The following is a 15,337-nucleotide window of genomic DNA, read 5'->3' as shown; positions in this document are numbered from 1 at the left end:
GGCCTTTACACAAGAATACCAGAAAGTGGGGGTGTAAGGTGTTCGTCGGCGCACGACGACCGATTTATCGTACGTACAATAATGAAAAATCGGTTTCTCACTGCGTTAGAGATACGCTAGCCTTTGCAAACAACAAGAGAAGTCAGCGTCCGTAAGCGCACAATAAGAAGAAGGATGGAGGAACGGGATCTGCGTGCTCGAAGACCAACTTGAGGCCCGAAACTTCTCCCACACTATCGCATAGCCAGACTTAGGTTTGCAAGAGAACATGCAAATTAGACGCATGACCAATGGAGTAAAATTGTATGGACCGATGAATGCAGAGTCGTCTTAAGAGCTCCAGACGGCCGTGAATGTGAATGGAGAAAGCGCGGAGAATGGTTTCTTCCCACCACTACCAAGCAAACAGTCGGTTTTCATGGTGGGTCCATCTTGGTTTGGCGAGGCATAAGTTCAGCAGCCCGTACTGAATTATTGGTTGTCGAAAGTCGTCTAACAACAGTGCGGTATATTGAAGAGATCCTTCAAAATCATGTTTTACCCTGTCAGGGATTCATAGGAAGTGAAGAATTTCGTATAATGCAGGACAATGCTCGACCTCACGCAGCTCTTTGCGTAACCGATTACTTGTTCGAGGTCGGTATTCAAAAATTGGACTGGCCTGCAAGAAACCCGGCCATGAATCCTGTAGAACATGTCTGGAACATGCTTAAAAGACAGGTCTAAGCAAGTCGTAACCCACCACGGACTCTTAGTGAACTGAAAACTGCACTGGTAGCTGCCTGAGAGAAGATCTCTCAGGTGGAGATAAAAAACGTCATCCAGAGCATGCCAGATCGTATGCAGGCAGTCATCAGATCAAGAGGAAGAAAAACTCATTATTAAAATTCGATAACTTTGTGTTTTGTTAAAAATGTTGAATTTAAAAAGTTTATATTGATTATTGCGGTAAAGAACTGTGTTTTCTAACTCAATGAAACTTAATGAAAATCCTCACAATTCTGTTGTTTGTTAGTCATTTTCTTTTGGAAAATGAGTAAATTAAACAATTTTAAAATAAAAATTCAGATTTTTCATTTAAATAATGGTTATAAAGCTAAAATGTGCTTGGGCCAGATTCCGTGCCGCTGAGTGTATCTTTGCCTAGGGGGTGTTAGTTAAAATTAGATTTGTTAGCTTGTAAAAGTTTTTCTTCAAAATATAATCGGAGTTAGACTTTACGTATAAAAGCCGTAGTATAAGGAACCAGAGCGATCCTTGGTCTCATCGCTTCGACTGTCGACACGTGCATTTGGCCGTTCACGTTTGCCGTCCATATCTGTGCAGTGTTGAGCATTCTGTCCCACTGGATGCAGTGTCCCTTGTTCCTCTCAGCTTGTTCTTGATACAGACGTGTTGCTGAACACATTCGCCATAGCTCTGCTTGTAGTGTACTACTAACATCACCGTCTGAGCATCTGTGCACCTCTGCGGGGCTAGTTGACGCAACACATTGTGGCAAATCACAGTCTTAAAGGATTTTCTACAATGTCAACGGGCGTTGCTATCACTTCTCTTCAAATTGTATTAGTATCGTCGTTATATTAGACGACTGTCGTGTTTCATATTTGAATTCATGTTGTGGTTGCGTCAACATGTCCCGCACTCATTAACAGTCACAGTACAATGTATGTCGTGGTAAGTGGCTAGTGTTCTCTCTGTGTTAGCGGTAAAACAGTAAGTACACACTATTTAGCAGTTTACTTTGTCTAATATTTTCAGCTTAATTTACAAATATAATCTTTCTATTCATATTGGGCAAAACATGTATACTAATGTGTTTGTAGTTCTTAAGATACTCAGTGGGCAGGGTATTGTTTATTAAAAGCTCGGTGGCGTACAAGTGCCAGGATTGACGATATGTTTGTAAATTAAGTTGTGGTAATGTTGTGGGCGCGGCACACGTTGCATGTTGCATGTGCCGGCTGGAGTGACGCTTGTTACTACACACCATATCCTAGTATATGTACTATATTATACGTATGATATACCGACACGGGGCCCACTCGATGCATGCGGCTCCCTCGTACCGCTCGGTGCTACACATTGTGTCACCACACGGTTTCATTTTGTCTCCTCAGCACTGAGTTTTGATTCATTTGTTTCGCTCCCCGAATTCGAACAGCGGACAACAAACTTATAATCATTTTATTTTCTAGCATTAGTCTAATACTAATCTGTACAAATGCGTCGCTGGAGGGACACAGACTGGCTTGTATCTTAATGAAAATTATTAATATTTGACTGAGGCCCTGTAGGGCAGTACGCATGAGAACATCCAGATGTTTCCACGGATTACAGAATTGTAATCCTGTGATAAACCCGCGCGGCACTAAATTCGATGTTACGAGTAGTTGTCATCTGGCGGAAGTGTGGATAGTGTATGTTTGTGGTCGGTCTGTGTCCCTGCGGCGGCGGGTACGTCAGTAACGTGTGCGGGTACAGAGGCGGAGGGCGGGTCGCGCGCGTCGGTGGAGCGCATGCTGGCGTTCGGCCGCGAGCTCTACGCCATGAGCCAGAAGCTGCAGCAGGACCAGTTCGTCAAGAGCATGCTCGAGGTCAGCACTACTCTAGTATAACATACCATTAGCTTCCTTCACCGACTAATTGTCTTGTTTTGGACTTTGATCATCATCTTCCGAGCCTTTTCCCAACTATGTTTTTGGTGTCGGCTTCCACTCCAACCGGATGTAGCTGTGTACCAGTGCTTTACAAGGAGCGACTGCCCTATCTGACCTAATCAACCCAGTTACCCGGGCAACTAAATACCCCATGGTTAGACTGGACTTGGTGGACTCACTGGCTTCTGACTACCTGTAACGACTGCCAAGGATTATTATGTGACTTTTGATGTCGGCCTTTTAGTTACATGGATTGTTTGCACAAATCATGGAGCAAATCTTGCTGTGTGACATGTTGGGTAAGGCTCGCTGGTGTTGCAGGACGCGTTCAGCCTGCTGGCGTACAGCAACCCGTGGGACAGCCCGGTGGGCTGGCAGCTGGAGCCCGTGCGGCGCGAGGCCGTCTGCGAGGCGCTCAACTCCGCCATACTCGGTATCTTTTTGTCTTTTTCTTTATATTTGTATATTCGATTAGATGAACTAATAGTTTTTAAAGTCATCATCTCCCGAGCCATTTCCATTTCCAGTCTATCTGGACTCAGCTGAGTACCAGTGTTTTACAAGGAGCGACTGCCTATCTGACTTCCTCACTTTAGTAAGCGGAAACATAATTGTATTCCCTTCAGATCTTCGATTTGGTTTTTCTTCGAGATCACTCGATGAATCAGTAGTAGTCAGTGTGAGTAGTGCAGTAGAGTAGTCTAGGCTGAGGCGGTCGAGGTGTCAGTGGGCACGGTCCGTACGGCAGGCGTGGTTGCAGAGGCGCAGGGCGCGCAGTGGGCGTCGCCGGTGGAGGCGTGCGTGGCGCACTCGCGCACGCTGCTGCGCCGCATGGCGCGCGCGGGGCTGGGCGCCTGCGCCTTCGCCGACCTGCCCGCGCTGCTGCGCTGACACGCCGACCCGCGCCGCCGCCACACGCGCGCGCCGCTGTCCGCCTACTTCCCGCACGTCGCGCGCCGCCTGCGCCGCCGCCGCCCGCGTCACATGCCTGAGTGACCATTCGTGAGTTATGAGTTTATTCACGAGGCGCGTGAGACGTTCGGACGCCAAATATATGTGTAATATAGACGTGTTTACGCTTAGCGAGTGGTTGCTTAAGCTTTATTAAGGGTGATATATCGAGCTCGAGGGCGCGACGCCTGCATCGCTCTCTGTGCTGTCCGTCTGCTCACTAGTTAGTAGCAATCGTTGCTATAGTTTCGGTATTAAAACAGTTGTAAAGAATTAAAATGCATTAAACTGCCAATGTAACGACAGTCGGCTTTACAATAAGTTATTAAGAAGTAGGTGAGCGCCGACGTGAGACGGCGACGGGTCCTCGAGTGATCTTCTTATATTTATGAAGTGAGAAATATAAACGTGTAATAAATAGTAAATATGTAACTGTGTGCTCCGCTATGACCTCAACGATAACGGACGTTGTGAAATACGAGTTTAAATTCGAATGTAGCTGTAATATGTGTCGGAAATGCGCTGTATATTGTCTCTAGCGTATATTATAGATTATATCGTTATAGAAGTTAAACAAGGTAATTGTAACGCTCGCGGTGAAGCACTGTTGTCCTTACTTACTTTTTTAATACTTTATTTTCATGAACATTTTATCGATACACTAATTATCGAGTTTTCTTCTCTCACTAGGGATTTCGATAAGTTGGCGTGTATACAAAAGTCGATTATTATCTATAAATATTTTTATATCGATTTTTGTTTATGAAACACCGGGTACCGGTAGGACATTGTACAGATAATTGTAGTAGCAGTTTAATTTTTAGTCAGTAATCGACTAACCGACTAATGTTTATACAGACTCGACTTTGCCGCAACAGTGTTTCCGCTAAACTTTAATATAGAGATATATAACGTGAAAAGAGTGTAGAGATACTAAGATTTACGAATTGATGTATTGCTATTGCATTTAGGTTATGTACCTGACTTCATTGTACTGTAAGTCAGGAGTTTGGAAACCCCGGAATATGGTACTCTCGGCTGGTCTGGCTCTATGTAGTTCTAAATGCAATACTGATAGTATCTGGCGAGGCGGCGCGGCGGAGTGCGTGCCCACACTGCGGTGCCCACTGGGCACTTCACTCACATGCACACATTAGCAGGTATCAGTGTTCAGTTAACATCATGTACAGCATGACATAAAACACGCTCTGTCAAGTTCCTGAATATCTTCTACAAAATATTCGCAAGTCTGATTTTAATAGCTTATAGTTCAGTTGGATGCGTGAAATTGAAGCCAAGTGGATGAGCCTGTACTGTTCTTTTAGTATAATTTAATTTGTATAAGTTTGTATGTGATGACACTATCATAGTAGCGAGGTTGACAATGTACTGTAATCTCGTGGTCTCGCTAGTATGCGAGTGTAGGACTCCGCCCGACGCCGACGCCCATATAATTTGTTCTGTAAAGATCAGTCTACAATATTGTTCTTATATTGTATTGTTTTCTTTTTTAATAATATATTATGTTTAAACTGCTCACGAGTGTTTAATTTAACCCCTCTCGTCATAAACTTACACTGGTCATAATATATATATGGTAAACTTATACTGCCTCGTTGGTCTAGTTGTAGCAAGTGCGTCTGCCGTACACGAGGTCCCGGGTTAGATACCTGGGTGGCTCTGAAATAGCTTTTTGGGATTGACCTAAAATAATTAACTACTTACAACTTAACTGCAACCATAAAAATCTAAAAACATGTATGTAGGTACGGCTCGTATTTTTTAAAGTAGGTATATTATTTTTTCATCGCGTCTCGGAAAGAGTATTATTGCTTTTCGATATCTGACCGTGAAAGAGCGGTTTTAGCTTCTGGCTAGAGTGATAACAGTTATTTGTTATACAAGAGTGCAAAGTTGCTTTCTAACAGAGCCCTCAATTTTTATAACCGAGCAAGCGAAGTATTGTAAAATAGAATCACGAGCGCAAAAAATGATTGAAAAAGAAGACGGATCACAATCCATACAAAATTGCCCCACGTCCTATAACAATGTGACGTATCTCAAAAAAAAGATAAACATGTTTAAAAAAATATGGCATACTCAAAATTTCTTTTTTTTACACCTTCATACGAAAAAAATGCTTTAAAAATTGTTCAGGCGCTGTTATGAAAACATCGTTCATAAGAGTATTTATGGACTATTTTCTTAAATATTTCTTTGTTTGATAGAGTATACCTCACAGGTGGTCCCATAATCATCAGGTCAGGATCTGATGATGGAAACCCTGAGAAATTCAGGGCAACTTTTGAAAGTTGAAGGCATGCGCAGGATAAAAACTTAACTATAAGGCTTACAACAGTGAAGATTTGGAGCTGACCTGATGATGGAGACGAAAGAAGGTCGAGGGAACTCCACAACTGAATAGGTATGTAAACTACCTCGTGTTTGGGCTTATATTATTTTTATTGAATAGACCTTTGCAACAGTGAAGGTTTGGAGCTGACCCGATGATGGAGACCAGACCTAATGGATGTACCTAAGTTTAAGAATAGTATTTTTTTTTTGCTTTTCAGTGTTTTTGGGAGTCGGTTTTATTTGATTGTAAAAAGTTTTATTTTTATTTTTGGCTTTTCAGTGACAAGCACAATTGTCACTATTCGCATTAGTGGAAAGTTCTCATCAATACGAATAATATAAGTCCAAACACGAAGTAGTTCACATATTCAGTTGTCGAGTTCCCTCGCCCTTCTCTGGTCTCCATCATCAGGTCAGCTTCAAACCTTCACTGTTGCAAAGGTCTATTCAATACAAATAATATAAGGCCAAACACGAGGTAGTTTACATATTCAGTTGTCGAGTTCCCTCGACCTTCTTTCGTCTCCATCATCAGGTCAGCTCCAAACCTTCACTGTTGCATATTGTTATAAGACATACACCTTATAGTCAAGTTTTTATCCGGCGCATGCCTACGACTTTCAAAAGTTGCCCTGAATTTCTCAGGGTTTCCATCATCAGAACCTGACCTGATGATTATGGGACCACCTGTGAGGTATACCCTATCAAAAAAAAAAATAATTTAATAAAATAGTCTACAAATAGTCCTACGAACGATGTTTTCATAACAGCGCCTGAACAATTTTTAAAGCATTTTTTTCGTATGAAGGTGTAAAAAAAAGAAATTTTGAGTATGCCATGTTTTTTTAAACATTTTTATCTTTTTTTTGAGATACGTCACATTGTTATAGGACGTGGGGCAATTATGATCCATCTTCTTTGATTCTTGACTCCTAAGCTAGCCAGGGATTCTAAAGAGCACGAGGTGAAAAATCTAAGCACTCAGCTAGGAAATGAAATAGTATAATGTACTCTATGGAAATAACTAAATAGAAAAAAAAGGAAATGGCGCTTGCGAAGAAAAATTAAAAGAAGTATTAATTAAGTCTAAGATTTCGCCACCATGGAGGTAGAATTCAGAAACAGGTAAGTAAGATATACAATCTGAAAGAAGAAAGAAAGAAATAAATACCAGATAATAAAAAAAAAAAAAAAAAAAAAAAATACCAGATAATACATGAGGTTAAAAATAAATACCAAAACAATAACGGCAATAACCGAATCAATCGAACACCGGTGGCACCGGTACCCGAAAATCTATGTGGGATCCGGCTGACATGGTATGGGCATCTGATGCGTAGAAAAAGGATTATCTTGTTGTGAGGAAGGTGATGAGCACGGATGTGGATGGATAGATATAGACGAAGGGGACGACCAAAGGAACGATGGATGAATTGTGTGAAAGTCGACATGGCTAGAAAGAATGTTACTTGTGAGATGAAGGCAGACAAAAGAGTATGGAAAAAGAAAATTTATCGATGTATCGCTACACCTCATCATCATCATCATCATCAGCCTATCGCAGTCCACTGCTGGACATAGGCCTCTCCATCGCTACACCTACCTAGTCTTAATGTTAACAGCGTACTTGACAACACCGACTAGGTACTAAACAGCCACTTATCTCAAAGAATCGGTGTCTTCTTGGAAAAGTTGAGACGAATCAAATAAAAGTCGCAATGCAAGCAATAGGATGGCGGTAGTCAATTCATTGAATATCACGTTATCTCCGTTCCAACAGCTCCGGGAGCCGAGGTCCAGCGCGCGCGGACCGCGGGGGAGGGGGCCCGGGCGGCGCGGGGGGCGGGGGGTCGCGAGAAATTGAATGAAAACATTGAATATTTATTCTGAGACGATGCCAGTGCACCGCTGCGGGCCCTGCCAAATGCTAAGCGGAGCGACAGACACGACCAACGATACATTCACTTAAATAAGTCAGGCTATAGACTACGGTTTTAAGGGGTAGTTGCATAGAAATAATGAGAATATAAATAACCGCGCGAGCTTACTTATGAGTTAACCTTTTCACCGCCACGCCATATCGGTATTCCTATGCCCTGTACGCCAAGCCCGAAAATCTTAATTAAATATCTACTAAAAAATACATAAAAGTAATGATTTAATAGGTTTATTTTGTATTTTTCTGCGACCTGTTTTTTGTCGAGTATAGCCGTCGTTGGCGCACAGGGCACGCTTGCTCATGTCGGCTATAGCCGACATTGGCGTTCAAAAGGTTAAGAAATGTATCGACATTTAGGTATAGATAGTTCAACTCAGATTTGCGCGCGGCCCTATGTGTGCGTCGGCTTGTAAATATAAAACTTTCATTCGTGTGACAGTGACGTCGTCCGAGGATGACGTGGTCTTATCGCTTTTTGTTATGGGTACAGTCGTTTACGAAAATGTCTAGTTCTTCACGGAGAAAATGTTTAAGGAGTCAGGTAGCGTTTCAAAAAATGAAACATTCAAAGCTTTTTATTATTACATTTTACAGTTTTTCATTATTTTCTCATACGTTTTTTCAAATTGACATTGACAGTATCTAAGAAATAAATGAGGTGAAATATCTAAGATGAATTAAATACTTCTTACATATTTTCTAGCTCGGGGTACGCGGACAATAAATAAAAGTGTGGACTAAGAATGTAAAAAGACGTATAATCTAGTATAAAAATGTAAACAAAATGTATGGGAATTTTTTTAAAATTATATTGCTTCGCATAATGTCGACCAAAATAAGACGGAAATAATGAAACTCATAAATGAACGTTTAATTCAAACTGATGAAGGGGTGTTGGGTAATACCTGTAGACATGTACAAAAGAAAAACCAAATACTATAGACATTTTGACATGGAGTCAAAATTTATAATTGACCTTGGTGAGAGTAGCGAATCTGAAAATTCATCATTTATTTTTCAAGTAGCGGTTCAGAATCATTATAAATAAATAAACATTAAATTACGTAATAACTGATTTTTTTTAAACAGCCTTATACAACCCCTAAATAACTGTATTTGTACCCGACTGTACCTCTTGTCACGCACACAAAGCCACTGTATATGTACAAGGGTTACCCACACATAAGGCCGCGCGCAAGACTGAGTTGAACTTACTATAACAGTTCTGTTCTACCAATGCCCTGCAGTAGAGTAGTAACAGATAAGACAACTGCCATCCGACTCACTCTACAATTCTGCAAAATTATAATCTTTAACCAATAAAGAATCGGAAAGAAGGCAGACATGTGATTATGAAGAAATAACACTTTAGCAATAAGAAAAGCTTGTTCATAGTTACCGAATATTTGAATGTCAGATAGTGATCGAAAGTGTTAAATCTCAGTATAATATCCAAACAGTAAACCGATATTTTGTAATCATGTCTTACATGAAATACAGTTACATAATATAATAGTTACTGGAGATATTAGCCACAATAGAATGTTCCAGTCACTGGTTACTTGAGGTATACGTTCTGTCTTGTCTGCGAGTGCAAATCTTTGACGTTCCGGGATGATCTTGTGGCTCTCCTTTTAATATTTGATCTGCATATTTATAAATCGTGCTCGGACTGTTTGCGTCGCCCCTCGAGCGTGTTTGCAGATTTATAGTTTATTTCATTTCGTGTGAGGACCCCTTCGACTGACATCAAGCTATTGTTTACCGTACATTTCCAAGGAAACGTATGGACTGGAATATTTTATATCAGTGCTAGTATTTGCCCGCAATCTTGAAAGAATTCTGGATTTATGTCGTAATAACGGCGTATGTGAGTGGACACCACTACACCGCGCTCCTAATGCTGTTCCGTGCAGTGCAGTAATGTTCTCAAGATGTCGTGCAACTTCCGCGAATAAATTATTATTTTATATGCTGAACTTTAAATATATAGGTACTTACGTGCTTGCGTTTTACTGCTCGTCAGATACATAGGACTCGAGGGAAAGTGAGGTTTTATGTAGATGCCTGTAAAGATAGTCAACAGCTGATATAATGATAAAAGCTGCCCTAAGTGACTTGCTGACAAGTACCTGAATTTATATTGTGATCGTGTGTAATTTGAACCAAAATGAAATAATTGAAGATTAATTGTAATGTCATTTTATTGCCAATTCCCTCGCACATCGATCTGCAGGTTGCAGTTCCTGTGACTCTCGCAGGGCACGAACCCTGGCTGGCCGTGTTCACACAGCAGTTCCAGCAGGAACCGGCCCTGGTGGCTGGCCGGCATGTCGCTCACTGACAGCTGCCGGTCGATGTGCAGGATCTGCGACCGGTTGGCGGTGGTGGCTGGCCAGCGGACCGGCAGCAGAGGCGTCGTGTGCGGCGTCGGCTCCCTGGGAAATATAACTGCTGGAAATATACTGCTGTAAGAATTATGACGATAACTGCTCTTGAGTAAATGGTTTCCGTGGCAAGCTTTACACTTCTAATCTTAGTATTACAAGGCAATACTAAGATTAGCAGTGCATAACATGTAAAGGAAATTGCATTCAATTGTTAAGCCATTTCCGATTATAAGAAGGTACCTATTGTTTCAAAATCGTCATAATTCTTACCACAACACCAAACGACATGAGTTCCACTGTCTGTATAGTCGCTCGCTTTATGAGGTGTTTTCACCGTGCAATATGAGTAAGAGCTTATTTTTTATACAGTTTTGTTTGTAATCCACATGTTTGCTTTTATTAAAAATATCAAAATTCGTTACTGACAACCTATTGAGCTGAAATAAGAAATCGCTACATTTTGTTGACAGCTTTATACCTATCTCTACTAGTACATTTGCATTTGCGTATTCTACAGTGTATGATGTAATTATTAAGTCTTATAGCTTTTTACATGTATTACGCCATGGGTATAATGTGTTCGGTGAAATTATGTATTACATAAAACATTATGATAGTCCAGTATATTTCTAGCAATAGTGATTAAAGTTCACGTTTGGTAACGTTGATGCGATGGTGTAATAACCCCATGTATCGGCTCGAGCTCATTTGTACGTCAACATTTGTGACAAAGCGCCAGCTAGCGTTATCTACGTAAGCACGTCAGAATACACAAAACCACAAAACTACTAACGTACTTATCCGAATTTATGTATATTAAGCAAGGCTAAAAATAAGGTAAGTATGGTCTTTTCGTGTAAGTTACATTACAGAAATACGTGGTGCAGATTTTGTTCAATCTGTACTAATATTATAAAAGCTGAAGAGTTTGTTTGATCACGCTAATCTCAAGAACTGCTGGTCCGATTTGAAAATTCTTTCAGTGTTAGATAGCCCATTTATCGAGAAAGGCGTCGTCCTAAGGCCTCTGCCTCGAATTTTGCGGGCAGCGGGGCGGCAGCGGCGGCGGCGCGGGAGCGGGGCGGGCAACGCATGACTGGAGCGCACCGCTCGTTGCCCGCCGCCGCGCCGCTCCCGCGCCGCTGTATTCGAGGGCCGTTCCATTTGATTATACGCGTAAGATCCTGCCGCTCCCGCTGCCCGCAAAATTCGAGGCAGAGGCCTAATTGGCATCGATCGCACGATGGCGCGATGCGTTTTTCATCTCACGATCTCACTATCTCACTTGCGAGGTTCAAATAGGACACTCTGATGAAATCTGTATGTTTGAACTCATCGAACGACGAGAACGCATCGTGTCATCGTACAATCGCTGTCAATTAGGACGACGTCTTAGATGAAAAACGCATCGCGCCATCGCGCGATCGCTGCCAATTAGGACGACGTCTTAGATGAAAAACGCATCGCGCCATCGCGCGACCGCTCCCAATTAGGACGACGCCAAAGGCTATAGATAGGCTATACATATAATAATATCATCACATCATGCTAAGACTAATAGGTAAAATAAAATCGGGGGATTTTTTGTTCTATTGAAAGCTGCTGCGAGCGCTGCGTAAACGGTTAAAGTTTCGCAAAAATGATGTATGACAGAATTGTTTACCTTTAAAAGTTCTAAAAATTCGCCGTGACAGTATACCTATGTCTATCTCTTAGGGTTAGCTCACTGTAATCTGTTTTATGCGACCGCTAGTCATAATATACTTAAAACTTTTGTAACTTACCCAACCTTCATAAAGTTGGTCAGCATTGTGGCATGCCGGTCGATGATCAGTCGGTCGCTGCTGCTTAACCCTAAGGTCAGTCCTCCTGGCTTGAACACGTAGAAGAGATCATCGGAGTGCGTGGCCCCGCTCACTTCGAGCTTTCCACTAAACATCAAACTTCCGAAATTACGACCTCCTTTGTAAGAAAACATGTAATTATACACGGGTGCGTCCGAATACTTCGCCATCAGCTTCGAGAACGCGTCAACCGCTCCGTACGATATCCAATCCGAATAATAGTCCACACCACCTCTGACGGCGGCTCTACTACTGATGCTGTCCTTGCTAAAGTAATATGAGCGTATTTTCTTGGCTATTTCTCTTTTATCATCGTTCGAACACCACGAAAATACCGAAGGGAGCCTGTCCACGAAATTATTGTCTAAATATTCTAACGTTCTTTGGTTATTGAGTCCGTAGAACAGCGCGCCCTCCATGTCTGTGAAGCCGACAATCATGGGCACTTTGTTAAAGTCTCCCGATGTGATGGTGTCGTATGGCGTGTTGTGGAAAAATGCATCGGAGAATTCAGTGTCGACACACGGCGAATACTTGAAGTACCGAGGATCTATTGATGTGCCTTTTGTTGCTGACAGTACATCTGTTAAGGGTGACGTCAGAAAAGTATTGTAAACGTCGCTTTCGTTTTGTACTTTGGCTATCTTAGCGGCGTCTTCGAATGCTGGAGTGAGCGGCTCCGGGTTGAAGGCCCAGGGAGTGAGAGGCACGCCGCTCATCAGGATGGCCTTGTGGAACAGTCCTGTGCTGCGCTTGGAGAGGAGGTGCATTGCTGCTGAGGTAGCGCCGGCGCTGTACCCGGATATAGTCACGTTGTCGGGGTCGCCGCCGAACGCCGCTATATTCTTTTGTATCCATCTTAAAGCTGCTACTTGATCTTTGAGACCAAGGTTGGCAACATTATTCAAACACAAGAAACCTAGGACACCTAATCTATAGTTGACTGTTACGACTATGACGTTCTTCTTGACTAGAAACTCGGGGTCATAATGCCACTTGCTGCCGTAGTAGTATGCTCCTCCGTGGAAGAACACCAGGACTGGCAGTTTGTGACCACTGGCTGGCGTGTACACGTCGAGCCGGTGGCAGTCCTCGACGCCAAATTGAAATATCGCGAAGCTTTGTGCACAAGAGTCGAACCGCGATACCGCGTGGTACACGCCGCTCCATTTCTTCGGTAGTTTTGGTGGCTGGAATTAAGTACATCAAACGGTTTTAATTTTAGATTTTGTTATATCTTATTTATTTATTTATTTAACAGTTTATGTACATACACAGAATACAGACAAGAAGAAAAATAGAACAGATAGTACAAAGGCACCGCTTATTTCAAAAGAAATCTCTTCCAGCTAGGCCGTTATGAGAGAGTTAGAATAGAAAGAGTTGCAGATAGAGTGCGTAGAAAGAAAAGAAGCTATAACTAAAATACAATAATCATTAACTTAACCTAAATATATATAGGTATATAAAATATATATCAGAATATATATATATGTAAAAAATTTATAAACATAACTAACATAACATAACTTACTACATAGACACACAGAAGTAATTACATTTAAGGCGTTCCAAAGAAAATAAGTTTATTTGTAACAATCACAGTGGACGTAATTGATGTTCTTAGTATGTTGGTCAATTTGTTAGAATTTAACGACTTCATAGAAAAGCTATTTGCGTTTTATCGATTCAATCTATGTGACATAGAATACCGTCCAGCATTCGCGGAATTTCCGAATCCCAGCGAAATAAGATCAACATTTTAATATTCTTCATATTAATATCGGCGCAGGACTCATGCACTATGCAGATTACTTTCGCAGTGATATTGCAAACTATATATATACTTACTTGGAATCTCTTGCTGACGGCGTAGGGGATCCCGTAATACCGGTTCTGCCCGGAGAAGCTCCGGAGCCCCCTTAATTTACCCTGGCTTACTTCCACCACGGGGGTGGATACGAACAAACTGCACACATAGTGAACACACGACAAACACACAATGTACACGAACTTTGGTCTGTATCTCATATTTGTCGCCGAAAGTCTCCACTCATAGTTTAAAGTTTTGTCCATTTATAGCATGTGGGCAATGTGACGCTTGCGTGTCGGCGCATTCCCGTTTTGTTATTTTTGCGTGAATCTGAGTTGCATCCTCAAGGGCAATGTCGGCATATCTTCGAAGTCAAGTTGTTATAATCTTGTTTAATTCGTCAGGGAGATGAGTTGTAACAATCCGAGAAATTGCGGTCTTTAAATTGTTCATTATAAAGCTCCCAAGTCGCAAAGTAGTTAGAACATTTTCAAAGTCTATTAATTTGTGCAATCAATGAGATATAGCACCAGCTTTACTGTAGCTGTAACTGCACATGTTTGTCGCACATAATTTCAAAGTTAAATCGTTCACTTTATAGAAAACACTAGCACACCAAGTTATTATGTTACGAGTATTCGAAAGAACTGTTCCGGTTGATTTGAAGTTCACAGATGAGGTTCACTGGCAACGGATGCTGGATGCTGTGTCCCGGACAGTCGGCTGTGCACTGCTAGCGAAAGTGCGCGAACTGTGGCGGGCATGCGCTTGCGCAAGTACCGACGCTGCAATGTTTGCAAACACTACAACACTTATAGAGAATATTTGCTGATAGACAAGTGTCACTGTTGTAGGTTTCGCTGCTATTGATTTTGTAACTGTGTTTAATGTGTTCTATGAAGAGTGTCGTCACAGTGTTTGTAGTTCTTTGATTACATTCATTCTGTGCCAACTGCAGGAAACTGTATTATCTAAGACAAGTGAATTGTTAAGTTTACTTCGTATATGATATCATACGTACACGGATGCACAACAGGTTTAATTTGTCTCCCTGACTTAGATCACAATCTGACGTTGAATAAAATTGTATATATATCTCAACAAGAACAAGATTTACCTATGCAGGTACGAGATATTAAATGGCACAGAAAACATAATGATGTCTGTAAAGATTTCGGGGTTATTTGAATGATACGATTGTTTACCGATATAAAATAGATTTAATCACCGGACCAAAGGTTGTCAAACAAAGGAGCGAGGGAGCACACGCGATGGCCGCTAATTGTGTACTGATCGTTCATGCAAATTAAATTTGTAAAGTAAATTGATGACTGCACAATATTCATTCAAAGTGTTCGGTTTCACCGTACATGCTCCCGGGCCAA

The 15,337-nt window shown here is 41.6% G+C and overlaps 2 protein-coding genes across 10 annotated transcripts in view; one reads left to right on the top strand and one right to left on the bottom strand.

Moving 5' to 3' along the window:
• LOC124638030 (ran-binding protein 9) overlaps nucleotides 1-5,148 on the top strand; it is a 47,937-nt gene extending 42,789 nt beyond the window's left edge. For 4 of the 9 annotated variants that reach the window (XM_047174806.1, XM_047174803.1, XM_047174805.1 and 1 more), the window contains 3 exons: nucleotides 2,485-2,597; nucleotides 2,982-3,093; nucleotides 3,409-5,148. In XM_047174806.1, coding sequence (XP_047030762.1) covers nucleotides 2,485-2,597; nucleotides 2,982-3,093; nucleotides 3,409-3,551 — 368 coding nt within the window. In that variant the 3' untranslated portion in view covers nucleotides 3,552-5,148. Of the gene's footprint in view, nucleotides 1-2,484; nucleotides 2,598-2,981; nucleotides 3,094-3,360 lie in introns of all 9 variants that reach the window. The other 5 variants (XM_047174804.1, XM_047174807.1, XM_047174812.1 and 2 more) reach the window with 3 other exon arrangements.
• A 4,943-nt stretch (nucleotides 5,149-10,091) lies between these two features.
• On the bottom strand, nucleotides 10,092-14,752 carry LOC124638256 (esterase E4-like). The gene is made up of 3 exons (XM_047175185.1): nucleotides 13,991-14,752; nucleotides 12,080-13,329; nucleotides 10,092-10,343 (listed from the first exon to the last, which is right to left on the bottom strand). Exons 1-3 carry the CDS (start codon nucleotides 14,213-14,215, stop codon nucleotides 10,109-10,111), a joined length of 1,710 nt encoding a protein of 569 aa, XP_047031141.1. The 5' UTR covers nucleotides 14,216-14,752; the 3' UTR covers nucleotides 10,092-10,108.
• Nucleotides 14,753-15,337: the final 585 nt, after the last annotated feature.

This window comes from Helicoverpa zea, chromosome 17 (assembly GCF_022581195.2).
Source record: "Helicoverpa zea isolate HzStark_Cry1AcR chromosome 17, ilHelZeax1.1, whole genome shotgun sequence".
NCBI lineage: Eukaryota > Metazoa > Arthropoda > Insecta > Lepidoptera > Noctuidae > Helicoverpa > Helicoverpa zea.
The sequence above is the reverse complement of the archived record's forward strand: the minus strand, read 5'-3'. Positions and strand labels throughout refer to the sequence as shown.